Below are 12,730 nucleotides of genomic sequence, written 5' to 3' on the forward strand. Positions count from 1 at the left end.
AGCAGAAGCTATCACAACAGGGCTGCCCAATGTTTTGTGAGAACAGTTTTTTGTCTTAAGCAGTAGTGCTGGTGGTTGCAAAGGGCGATTGATGCTAATGTTCTCTATAATAGGAGTACAATTATAAATATGAATCCATCAGTTTTTCTCAATTTTTAAAAATCTGCTTACACAACAAGGAGAAAAAGAGTTGCCAAATGTATAAATTTGAGTAACATATAATAGTCATAAAGTAGTAAGCCTTTCCTTTCATTTTAAAACTACATCTTTTAAAATTCAAAAGACTTTTTTAGTTACTGGACTTGTTGATAAAACTCAATATCTCTCTTATTTATAAATCTCATTGCATATTTAACAGAGATAAGAAGGTAGAGGGTGGCATGGAAAAATAGAGAAAAAAAAAGAGTTGGTTTTGTTTTTTTCCAAATACAAATGAACCAAACTTGTTCTAAAGTTTATGTATGCATATAAGTCATGAAACCAGAATGAAGATGACTATTAAATAAAGGAAAAGATCTAAACTGGGCTCTCCAGTGAAAAACAAAGTTCTCAATGTTTTCTGACAAGGCAAGAGGCAGTTTGCACACTAAATGAAAACAGGGGGCCCGGGTGGGCCAATTCAAACTATTATAATTTTTTTGCTAGAATGTCTACATATCCCATGGCAGAAATCATCAAGGTTGTCTCTAAGACAGATCTCACAGTAATTAGATATGGACATATACAGAAAAATGAAGATATGAAAAACAAACATTTTCATAAGTGATTAGCTTACCTTTGATGAGGTACAAGAATATTATTGATCCCTCCGAGTTTGACATTAATCTTTAGGCACAAATTTGAGAGAGTTTGAGGAGATGTTTTTATTACATTCTTGACTTGCACACATTGTGTAGCCATACCCAAAAGTGTATCTCCTACACGTTTCACCTCCGCTATGGAATAAATAAAATACCTCCAGTTAAAAAAAGGCCTGAAAATAAATCCACTTACTGAGAAATAAAGTTATTATGCTTCCCCCCTGCAATACATCCTTGTATTACAGGATACTCCAAATTATGCCAATACTACAATAATGCTATTAAAATGTGAAGTGTATTACCTTGAAGATTAAGTATTTAGTGGTAATTTTTCTGGTTGTTTTCATCTTTGTATAAAAAAATATATTTTTAGCATTGAGGAAAACAAAAAACATGTCTCTTCCAAATACAAAAGACTGTTGAGCTGGAGACAATTAAGATGCAGAGGAGCTCCCTGCCTTCCCTTTGAGAGATTACAAATACCAATGGTCTATCCTCCCTCACTTTCCTGCCTAAAGACAAGATGTAAATTTTCCTTTACAACTCTCAGAATCTCTGAGATAGTGCCAGAGGAATATGTGAGTGGAATTTCCTCCACTTGTGTTTTCCATGTACTTATCTCTCCGCAGTCTCCCACCTCTGGAACTCTGCTACGGCTTTCCTTTTCTTTTTTTAAGTTGTCGATGGATGTTTATTTTACTTATTTATATGTGGTGCTGAGAATCGAACTCAGTGCCTCACACATGCTAGGCAAGTGTTCTAATGCGGAGTCACAATCCCTGCCCCTACTTTCCTTTTCATTTATTTTTTGGTCAGTTCTCCAAAACATAATGCTCTTGGTTAGATATTCTATATAAGACAGACCTCATAAATACTACTGTAAACTACTTTTGTTCCATGTGATATGCAGTGTATACATTACTAACTTGCATGGTTGTCTCCTGTTAATCTGTCTTTTGTTAGAGTAGTCTTTCTCAACTATAAACTTCTTAAGAGACTAAGGAAAATAATTTTCCTCTCTTCATCATAAAAAGAGTATAAAATAGTATAACTACAATTAACTGAAAAAAAACTATAAAGCAAAAAAAAAAACTAATCCTTTATCATTTTATTGTATTCATTTCCATTAATTTTCTCATTTATACTAATTGTACTTAACTGTCAAAGTTTGTTTACAGTTTTCAATTTTAATCTCCAATCTTTAGTTTAAAAGTGCTGAGGCATTATAGCATAAATAATAAAAGCTTCCTGTTCTTTTTCCATAAAGGAAATCTAAGTCTAAATCTTTTACCATAAAGATTACAGTGTACATAATTTCTTTTTCTTTTTCCTTAGCACGAGGGAATTGAACCCAGAGCCTCAAACACACTAGGCAAGTGCTTTACCACTCAGTTACTTTCCCAACCTTTTTAAATTTTTGAGACAGAATCTTGCTAAATTGCCCAGGCTGACTTTGAACTTGTGATCCTCCTTGTCGGGGTGTCGGCCGGACCCCTGGCCCTAGGTGTGGCAAGGCTAAGATGGCGCCTGGCAGGATGCCAGTGTGGTTGAGTGTAGCTAGCTTCTGCGCAAACAACTGATGTCACTTGAGGAAGTTTCAGTGTTTGGTTGAGGCCCCCTCATGGACGTTGCTTGATCACTGCATGCCTGTATATGCTGCCTGTATCTGTCCACGCTCTCCCCTCGTGCTCTGTATGATGATTGGTCGCTTGGGGGCATATAGTGAGGTGTAGCTTCCCCCAAAAGGAGGAAGAAGAAGCGAGAAAGAAACCACGGCAGACGCGCGCAATAAAGAGCTGAAAAGAACCAGGTGTCGTGTCTCTCTGCGGGCAGGGAGTGCGATACCTCCTGGCTTAGCCTCCTGAGTAGTTGGGATTACAGGCATACGCAGGTAGGGGACAGACAGATATGGGTTGTGGGAACATGAGTTGAAGAAGTAAGTCTATAACATAGGCCTACTGTGCTGACCCCCCACATACTTTCACTTTTAAAAAGCAATTTACCTGCAGCCCTTCCTGGCTTAAGTCCACGGGATATGTTATATTCCTCAGCAAACTACCTGTTATCTGTAGGAGAAAAGCAGGCCGAAATGCAGATAAGAAGAACACAAGTTACCCTGAAGGGGGTTACTTCTGTGACTCTTGTACAGACCAGATCCTGAACTCAGGGAGATAAGGAAATAATTCTCCCTAACCATAAAATCCATAAGAAGAGGTTCCAATTTGAACAGGTCAGCAAGGGCCAAAGTGACTTAAGAGTTTCATGGTAGTGGGAACCTGAAAGTCTGTTGTCATCATGCTGTCAGTGAAAAGTCAAGAAGTGGTCCTGGGAGGGACTCTCTGAAACTTTCATGGGATCCCCAGTAAAACCAGAGGGCAAGAGAGATTGTGTTGTTCCTCTCCTCTCTGAGAGGACACACTCTCTCCCTTAAGAAGCTCCCTATTTCCCCTATCCTATCCTTTCTAATGAACTCATGCCTGTTATTCTGAGTGAAGTGTCTGAAAACTTTCTGACTTGATCAAAAGAATCAAGGTTTGAAGAGGGAACCATTGTGTTACCCCAGTTTCCTGGAAGACCTTAGCTCTCTGTAACAGCACCACCACACCTAGTACCATAACTTTATATACATATATAAATATATGGAAAACACTTTAAAATTAAAACTGAGAACATACTATACATTGTCTAACAATCTGTCATTTTCACTTGACATAGTATGGTTATCAATCTCAGTATACAGATTGCTCTTATTATTAATAGCAGTAGCAGTTATTCTGTTTTCCAATGCCGTAATGGATCTAACCAGACTTAATATATTTTTAGGTTGTTCCAGGTTTTCACTATTTCAAACAATATATGAATAACATTCTTTTTTTTTTTTTTTTTTTGTGGTACTGGGGATCGAACTCAGGGCCTTGTGCTTGCAAGGCAAGCACTCTAGCAGCTGAGCTATCTCCCCAGCCCTGAATAACATTCTTCATCTTTTATTTCATTATAAATTTTTCTGGATAAATTTCTGCTATTTACCTGTGTGTGTGTGTGTGTGTGTGTGTGTGTGTATGTGTGTATAAAACATATGTATAATACTAACACATTGCCTTCCAAACAAATGTATAAAAATTTTTTATAATAGTAACACACTGCCTTACAAACAGTTTTATTCATCCAAAATTTTTAATGAGCACCTATTATATAATACTGGTACTGTACAAAGATCTGTATATATAAGTTGACACAGACACTATTCCTGCCCCCAAAGAGTTCATTTCTAGCTAGATAAATAGACTTTTAATTAAATAACTACTCCAATTTAACAATACAACTGTGAAAGCAACAGTAAGGAGAGGGACAAGGTGCCACAGAGGACAATAAAGAGAAAGAATTTGATTTGTCAAGGTCAGGCAAAGTCTCCCCTCAGAAGGAATGTCTAAACTAAAATTCAAAGGAAGAATGTGCATTCATTTACTTCTGAAGGCTGGAAAGTGAGATATGAGAAACAACACAGAAGAAAGAAGATAAACAGAGTCCCTATGAGGATGTGAAAATAAAAGGAAAATTATAATGAAAGCAACATTAAAAGAGCATCTCAAAATAGAATTGGGAGGCAACTAAGGAAACAGGATTTACAAACAATTTCAGCTGCTACCTACATTATGAACTCTGGTCACCTCTACCTTTTGACCGAATGACAGAAATACCTAATCAATCAGACTAATTACATTGTGCTCGGAAGCTATTAAGAAGCTATTATCAGACTCTTGTTTTATGGTAATTTCCATTCTGTTTATACTTTCTTTTCTTTATCTTTTATTGATCTGGAAGCAACCAAGATGTCTTTCAATAGGTGAGTGGATAAACCAACAGTGGTACATCCATACAAGGAAGCATTAATTCAGCAAAGGAATGAGCTATCAAGTGCTAAGAGGTGGAGGAAACGTAAATGCATACTGCTAAGCCAAAGAAGTCAAGAAGTCAATCTGAAAAGGCTACATACTTCAATTACATGATATTCTAGAAAACGTAAAAACTGTAGAGATACAAAAAGATCAGTGGCTTCAGGAATTCAGGAGGAGAGAGATGAACAGGGGATTGTTAGCACAGTGACTCTATTCTGTATGCTATTGAATTGTAATGCATTTGTCAGAACCCATAGAACTATACAACACAAAAAGTGAACCATAATGTAAACTGTTGGTTTATTAAATGTACCATTTAGAGGAAGAAGTTAATGACATCTGTGTAGGAAAAACTGTGCGCAGGGAACAGGGTGGTATATGGGAATTTTCTACACTATCTGCTCAACTTTTCTGTAAATATAAAAACTATTCTAAAAAGTTAAGTCTGTTCATTTAAAAACCAGAAATCACTCTAGAAGCAGAGTAGAGACTGGAGAGGAAGATAATACATGGAATGCAAGTAAGACACAAATTAGTAAATTAGGAGGCTATGAAAATACTTTGCTCCTGTCAATAGTGTATGAGAAACCTTGTATGGTGGCACACGCCTGTAATACCAGTGACTTGGAGGCTGAGGCAGGAAGATTGCAAGTTTGAGGTCAGCTAAAACCTGTCTTGAAATAAAAAATAAAAAGAATTGGGAATGTAACTCAGTGGTAAAGTGCCCCTGAGTTCAATCCTCAGTTCTGAGAAAAAAAAAAAAAAAAAAACAACTATATGAGAACTTATACTGTTCTTCCTTTTCTCCTTCCTTTTCCCCTCCCTCCCTCCCTTCCTTCCTCTGAGACAAGTTCTTGCTATATTTCTCAGTCTGGTCTTGAATTCATGAGCTCAAATGATCCTCCTGCCTCAACTTCCCAAGCAGCTGGGACTATAGGTGTGTGCCACCATGTCCTGTTTAGCTACAAAATTATTTTCTCAGGTCTCTTCTTGAACAATTTAGTTTATTGATTTAAAAGTAACAATGCAAGACTTTAAATACAGTGGCATAAAATACGTTTTAGTATTTGAAAGCTATAGGATACATAAACCTAAAATGAATATTCAGTGCCTAAAGAAAAATGCAGACTTTTTCTTTTATGGTATTTTAGCTCAAATCCAGGACCTTTTATGCTAGGCAACACTCTACCACTGAGTTACACTCCCAGCCCTGAAAAATGCAGTTTTAATATATCCTTACCATACACTGGTGTCTTTCCTGGCAGGATGACAATAATGAGCTGTAACCCAGAATATGTATTCTTGAGATGTCGGAACATGGGCTCTACACTGTCTGCACCTTGTGCATATTTGCAGAAGCATGGCTGGCCCTGGATGGGCATTCCTGCATCCTTGGAAATCTTACGCAGTTGGTCTGTGAAACCCCTGAAAGAAGAAATCATTAAATATAAAACTTTTGTCTAGTCATCAATACCTATAAAATAGTAATGGAAAGTGTGGAAAATGGAGGACGAAGTGAAGATCTGTGTGTTCCATATATACATAATCATCAGATTACTGATGTTAAGGGCAACATTAGGCCAGTAATCTACACAATCCTTGGGAATATGTTCCAAGGCCTTCGGTGGATGTTTGACTCTATGAATAGTACAAACCTTATAATTTAATGCCTTTTGACCTTAACTAAGTACTTATGCACAGAGGGTGTAACTTCTGCAGTTTTTTCTTTCTGTTCTTTCAAGGACAGAAAATTAGTTCTTGGGCTGGGGATGTAGCTCAGTTGGTAGAGTGCCTGCCTTGCAAGCACAAGGCCCTGGGTTCAACCCCTAGCACCACAAAAAAAAAAAAAAAAAAAAAAAAAAAAATTAGTTCATATGATTTTTTTTTTTTTTTCCCTCTCCTCACTGAGAAATTTCACTTTTTCACTTAAAGAGAACCCTTACGGGTCTTTTTTTTTTTTTTTTTTGTACTGGGGATTGAACCCAGGGACACTTTACCACTGAGCTACATTTCTACTCTATTTCATTTTTTATTTTGAGATAGGGTCTTGCTAAATTGCTGATGCTGGCCTCAAACTTGTGATCATCCTGCTTTATTTAGTCTTCTGAGTCGCTGAGATTACAGGCATATGCCACCACACCTGGTTATAGCTTTTCTTTGGCATATCCAAATTGCCAGCATCAATATTCTTGCACTTTGGGGATATTATTACGAAAAAGTAAGGTTACTTGGTGGGCACAGTGGTACATGCTATAACCACAGTCACTCAGGAGGCTGAGGCAGGGGGATCAAAAGTTAGAGGTCAGCTTGTTAACTCAAAATAAAATAAACAGTGCTTGGGATGTAGCTCAATGGTAGAGCCCTTGAATCTAATCCCTAATACTACAAAGACAAGACATGATTTTAAATACTGTAGCATAAAATATGGTTACCTAAACACAAGAACTATAATACCAGAGCAGTCAATCTGATAACCTAGGTGGCTAAGTGACTATCCATATATAGTGGAGTACATTGGACAAAGGGATGTTTATATCCCAGGTGAGGTATGATGGAATGGTGCAGGGCAGTGCAAGATTTTATTATACTCCTCAGAATAAAGCCTATGTATTAAAACTTATGTACTGAACTATTAACTTCTGGAATTTTCCATCTAATATATTTGGACTACATTTGATGGTAGGAAATTGAAACTATGGAAAGTGAAACCATACATAAGTGGGGAATCTTGTAATTTACAAACTAAAAGCATACTACACAGTTATATGTATTTTGTTGTTTAAAAGGTGCATTAGGAACAGAGTATGCTGGTTAAGAGCTCAGCTCTAGAGTCAGCATGGAGAGTTTCAATGTAGTTCTGCTACTTACTAGTTACGAAATTTCAGACACATTTCCCCTGTCATTTGTGAAACAATTATTCACATTATAGAACTGGCATGAAGACTAAATGAGATAATACATGAAAAGTACTTAGCACATTGCCCAAGACCACTGGTAAGTTTGAAAATTTCAGCTACTGTATGTTTTCTAATGTGATCTTGGCAAGATCCATTGAGAGAGACAGGTCAGGTATTATTTTCATTTCATGGATTAGAAACAGTTTTAGGGACTGGGGTCATGGCTCAGTGGTAGAGCACTTGCCTAGCATGTGTGAGGCACTGAGTTCCATTCTCAGCAGCACATATAAATAAACAAATTAGGCCATTTTGAGACAACAGCCAGGCCCCGTAGGACCCCTGGCCGGACTGACTGAACCCCGTCTCCAGGATCCCTCAGCCCGACCAATCACTCCCTGCCTCTGGGGCCCTCACATCGACTGACTACTCCCTACCGCCAGGACCCCCAGACCAACTGACTGCGCCCTATCATCGGGACCCCAGACCGACTGATTGCACCTGGCCTCCAGGATCCCACAACCACACCAAGCACACCGGACCTCCAGGACCCCTGCCTGACCAACCGCATCCCGCCTCCAGGACCTCCAGCTGACCACATCCACACCCTGAGCTGCAGCTCCTCATTTGCCAACACATTTCGAAGCCAGAGCGGCCATCTTGGATAATCCTGGAAGTCATAGCTCTGATCTTTAGGTGGGGCAAATCCCATCCTGAGATGCCTGCTGGAGGCTTGAAGCTCACTGTCAGGTACCTCTCATGCATCAGGCTACTGAACTCTGGGAGGTTTCATTACTATATGACTGTTATACTGTAGATTTTCTTCTTTCTCCTTATTGAAAAAATTTTTAAGTTTTTATTTCTTTATTTTTCTTGCTCTCTTTTCTTTTTATTTACCTGTTCCCTCAGAGTCTCTTTCTCCCTTTTTTGCATGCTAACATTCAATTTCTTTTGATTACACTCTCACCCTTTCTATTATCTAGAACTTCTGTATATTCCTTTCTTATCCCATTAACAGCCACATTCTACATCCCTCTGCATCCTCTTTGTCCTCCATTTGAAACTGCAGACCTTATTGCAAATCTGTTTGTTTTACTGAAGATAATATTTGGACTCATTCTGTTTATTATGACAATTTTGTTATTGTCCTCATAGGGGTTATTTGGTCTAGGATTGCATAGTGTCTGAATTGGGCACTGCTAATATTGATCTCCCCTTAAAGAAAGGGTTTTGGAAACCTATAGGGCCACTATAAGCCTATAGGGGGAAATCTGCAATACCCCAGATCTGCACTGCTAGAGGGGAAGATACATGAACAACATGAAAAAACAAGGGAAGAAAATGATCCAAACAAATCTAGATTCTATAGTAAAAGAATCCAATGACAGTATGGTAGAAGAAATGTCAGAAAAGGACTTCAGATTATACATGATTAAGATGATTCGCGAAGCAAAGGATGAGATAAGAGAGCAAATGCAGGCAATGAATGATAATACCAATAAGCTGAAAGAGCAAGTGCAGGAAGCAAAAGATCTTTTCAACAAAGATATAGAGATTCTCAAAAAAAAAAAAAAAAAAAAAAAAAAAAAAAAAAAAACCAAACGGAAATCCTTGAAATGAAGGAAACAATAAACCAAATAAAAAACTCAATGGAAAGCATCACCAAAAGACTAGACCACTTGGAAGACAGAACCTCAGACAATGAAGACAAAATATTACATCTTGAAAATAAAGTTGCCCAAACAGAGAAGATGGTAAGAAATCATGAACAGAATCTCCAAGAACTATGGGACGTTATGAAAAGACCAAATTTAAGAATTATTGGGATTGAAGAAGGCACAGAGATACAAACCAAAGGAATGAACAACCTATTCAATGAAATAATAGCAGAAAATTTCCCAAACCTGAAGAATGAAAAGGAAAATCAAATACAAGAGGCTTACAGAACACCAAATGCACAAAATCACAACAGATCCACACCAAGGCACATTATAATGAAAATGCCTAACATTCAAAATAAAGATAGGATTTTGAAGGCCGCGAGAGAAAAGCATCAGATTACATATAAGGGGAGACCAATATGGATAGCAGCCGACTTCTCAACCCAGACTCTAAAAGCTAGAAGGGCCTGGAACAACGTATTTCAAGCTCTGAAAGAACATGGTTGCCAACCAAGAATCCTATAGCCAGCAAAACTAACCTTCAGATTTGAAGATGCAATAAAATCCTGCCATGATAAACAAAAGTTAAAAGAATTTACAAATAGAAAGCCTGTGCTACAGAATGTTCTCAACAAAATATTCCATGAGGAGGAAATGAAAAACAACAATGTAGGTCAGCAAAGGGAGGAACTACCTTAGAGAAAAACCACTCAAAAGAGAAACCAAGCCAAGTTAAAAACCAAAAATAAGCCCAAATGACTGGGAATACAAATCATATCCCAATAATAACCCTGAACGTTAATGGCCTAAACTCATCAATCAAAAGACATAGACTGGTAGAATGGATTAAAAAGAAAGACCCAACAATATGCTGCCTGCAAGAGACTCATCTCATAGAAAAAGACATCCACAGACTAAAGGTGAAAGGATGGGAAAAAAACCTACCACGCACATGGACTCAGTAAAAGAGCAGGGGTTTCCATCCTTATATCAGATAAAGTGGACTTCAAGCCAAAGTTAGTCAGAAGGGATAAAGAAGGGCATTTCATACTGCTTAAGGGAACCCTAAATCAGGAAGACATAACAATTGTAAGTATTTATGCCTCAAACAATGGTGCATCCCTGTACATCAAACAAATCCTTCTCAATTTCAGGAATCACATAGACCACAACACAATAGTTCTGGGTGACTTTAATGCACCGCTGTCACCACTAGATAGATCTTCCAAACAAAAACCAATCAAAGAAACCATAGAACTCAATAACACAATCAATAACCTAGACTTAATAGACATATATAGAATATTCTATCCATCAATGAGCGGATTCACTTTCTTCTCAGCAGCACATGGAACCTTCTTGAAAATAGACCATATGTTATGCCACAAAGCGGCCCTTAGGAAATGCAAAAAAATAGAGATACTGCCTTGTGTTCTATCAGATCATAATGGACTGAAACTAGAAATCAATGACAAAATAAAAAACAGAAATTACTCCAACACCTGGAGACTAAATAATATGCTATTGAATGAAACATGGATAACAGAAAACATCAGGGAGGAGATCAAAAAATTCTTAGAGGTCAGTGAGAACAACGATACAACATATCAAAAACTCTGGACACTATGAAAGTGTACTAAGAGGAAAATTCATTGCATGGAGCACATTCCAGAAAAGAATGAAAAGTCAACAACTAAATGACCTAACATTACAGCTCAAAGTCCTAGAAAAAGAAGAACAGAATAACAGCAAAAGTAGTAGAAGACAGGAAATCATTAAAATCAGAGCTGAAATCAATGAAATTGAAACAAAAGAAACAATTCAAAAAATTGACAAAACAAAAAGTTGGTTCTTTGAGAAAGTAAATAAAATAGACAAACCCTTAGCCACACTAACAAAGAGAAGGAGAGAGAAGACTCAAATTACTAAAATTCGTGATGAAAAAGGAAATATCACAACAGACACCACTGAGATACAGAATATAATCAGAAGCTACTTTGAAAATCTGTATTCCAACAAAATAGAAACTACCGAAACACTGACAAATTTCTAGAGACATATGCTCCTCCCAAACTGAACCAGGAGGACATACACAATTTAAACAGATCAATATCAAGCAATGAAATAGAAGAAGCCATTAAAAATCTACCATCCAAGAAAAGTCCAGGACCAGAGAGATTCTCAGCCGAGTTCTACAAGACCTTCAAAGAAGAACTCATTCCAATACTTCTCAAAGTATTCCAGGAAATAGAAAAGGAGGGTACCCTACCGAACTCATTCTATGAAGCTATTATCACCCTCATACCCAAACCAGGAAAAGTCACATCAAGGAAAGAAAATTTTAGACCAATATCCTTGATGAATATAGATGCAAAGATCCTTAACAAAATATTGGCAAACTGTATCCAAAAATATATTAAGAAAATCGTGTACCACGATCAAGTGGGGTCATCCCTGGAATGCAAGGATGGTTTAACATCCGCAAATCAATAAACTTAATCCATCATGTCAACAGACTTAAGGATAAGAATCATACGGTTATTTCAATTGACGCAGAAAAAGCGTTCAACAAAATACAACACCCCTTCATGCTCAAAACACTAGAAAAAATAGGGATAGTAGGAACATACCTGAACATTGTAAAGGCTATTTATGCTAAGCCCATGGGCAACATCATTCTTAATGGAGAAAAACTGAAACCATTCCCTTTAAAAATGGGAACAAGACAGGGATGTCCTCTTTCACCACTTCTATTCAACATTGTCCTCGAAACTCTAGCCAGAGCAATTAGGCAGACTAAAGAAATTAAAGGGATACAAATAGGAAAAGAGGAACTTAAGCTGTCACTATTCGCTGATGACATGATTCTATATTTAGAGGATCCAAAAACCTCCTCCAGATAACTTCTAGACCTCATCAATGAATTCAACAAAACAGCAGGCTATAAAATCAACACGCATAAATCTAAAGCTTTTTTTTTTTTTTTTTTGTGGTGCTGGGGATCAAGCCCAGGGCTTTGTGCTTGCAAGGCAAGCACTCTACCAACTGAGCTATCTCCCCAGCCCTCTAAAGCATTTTTATACGCAAGCGACGAAACAGCTGAAAGGGAAATGAGGAAAACAACTCCATTTGCAATAGCCTCAAAAAAATAAAATACTTGGGAATCAATCTAACCAAAGAGGTAAAAGATCTCTACAATGAAAACTACAAAACATTGAAGAAAGAAATTGAGGAAGACCTTAGAAGATGGAAAGATCTCCCAAGTTCTTGGATAGGCAGAATTAATATTGTCAAAATGGCCATACTACCAAAAGTGCTATACAGATTCAATGCAATTCCAATTAAAATCCCAATGATGTACCTTACAGAAATAGAGCAAGCAATCATGAAATTCATCTGGAAGAATAAGAAACCCAGAATAGCTAAAGCAATCCTTAGCAGGAAGAATGAAACGGAGGTATTGCAATCCCAGAACTTCA

General features: G+C 37.4%; 1 protein-coding gene across 1 annotated transcript in view; it reads right to left on the bottom strand.

Moving 5' to 3' along the window:
• Ago3 (argonaute RISC catalytic component 3) overlaps window positions 1-12,730 on the bottom strand; it is a 38,521-nt gene that overhangs the window by 19,321 nt on the left and 6,470 nt on the right. The window contains exons 6-7 of the mRNA XM_047556466.1: window positions 5,937-6,121; window positions 776-935 (exon numbers count right to left, since the gene is read on the bottom strand). Of these exons, the coding sequence (XP_047412422.1) occupies window positions 776-935; window positions 5,937-6,121 (345 nt within the window). The remainder of the gene's footprint in view (window positions 1-775; window positions 936-5,936; window positions 6,122-12,730) is intronic.

The sequence above is a fragment of the Sciurus carolinensis genome, chromosome 1 (assembly GCF_902686445.1).
Source record: "Sciurus carolinensis chromosome 1, mSciCar1.2, whole genome shotgun sequence".
Lineage (NCBI taxonomy): Eukaryota > Metazoa > Chordata > Mammalia > Rodentia > Sciuridae > Sciurus > Sciurus carolinensis.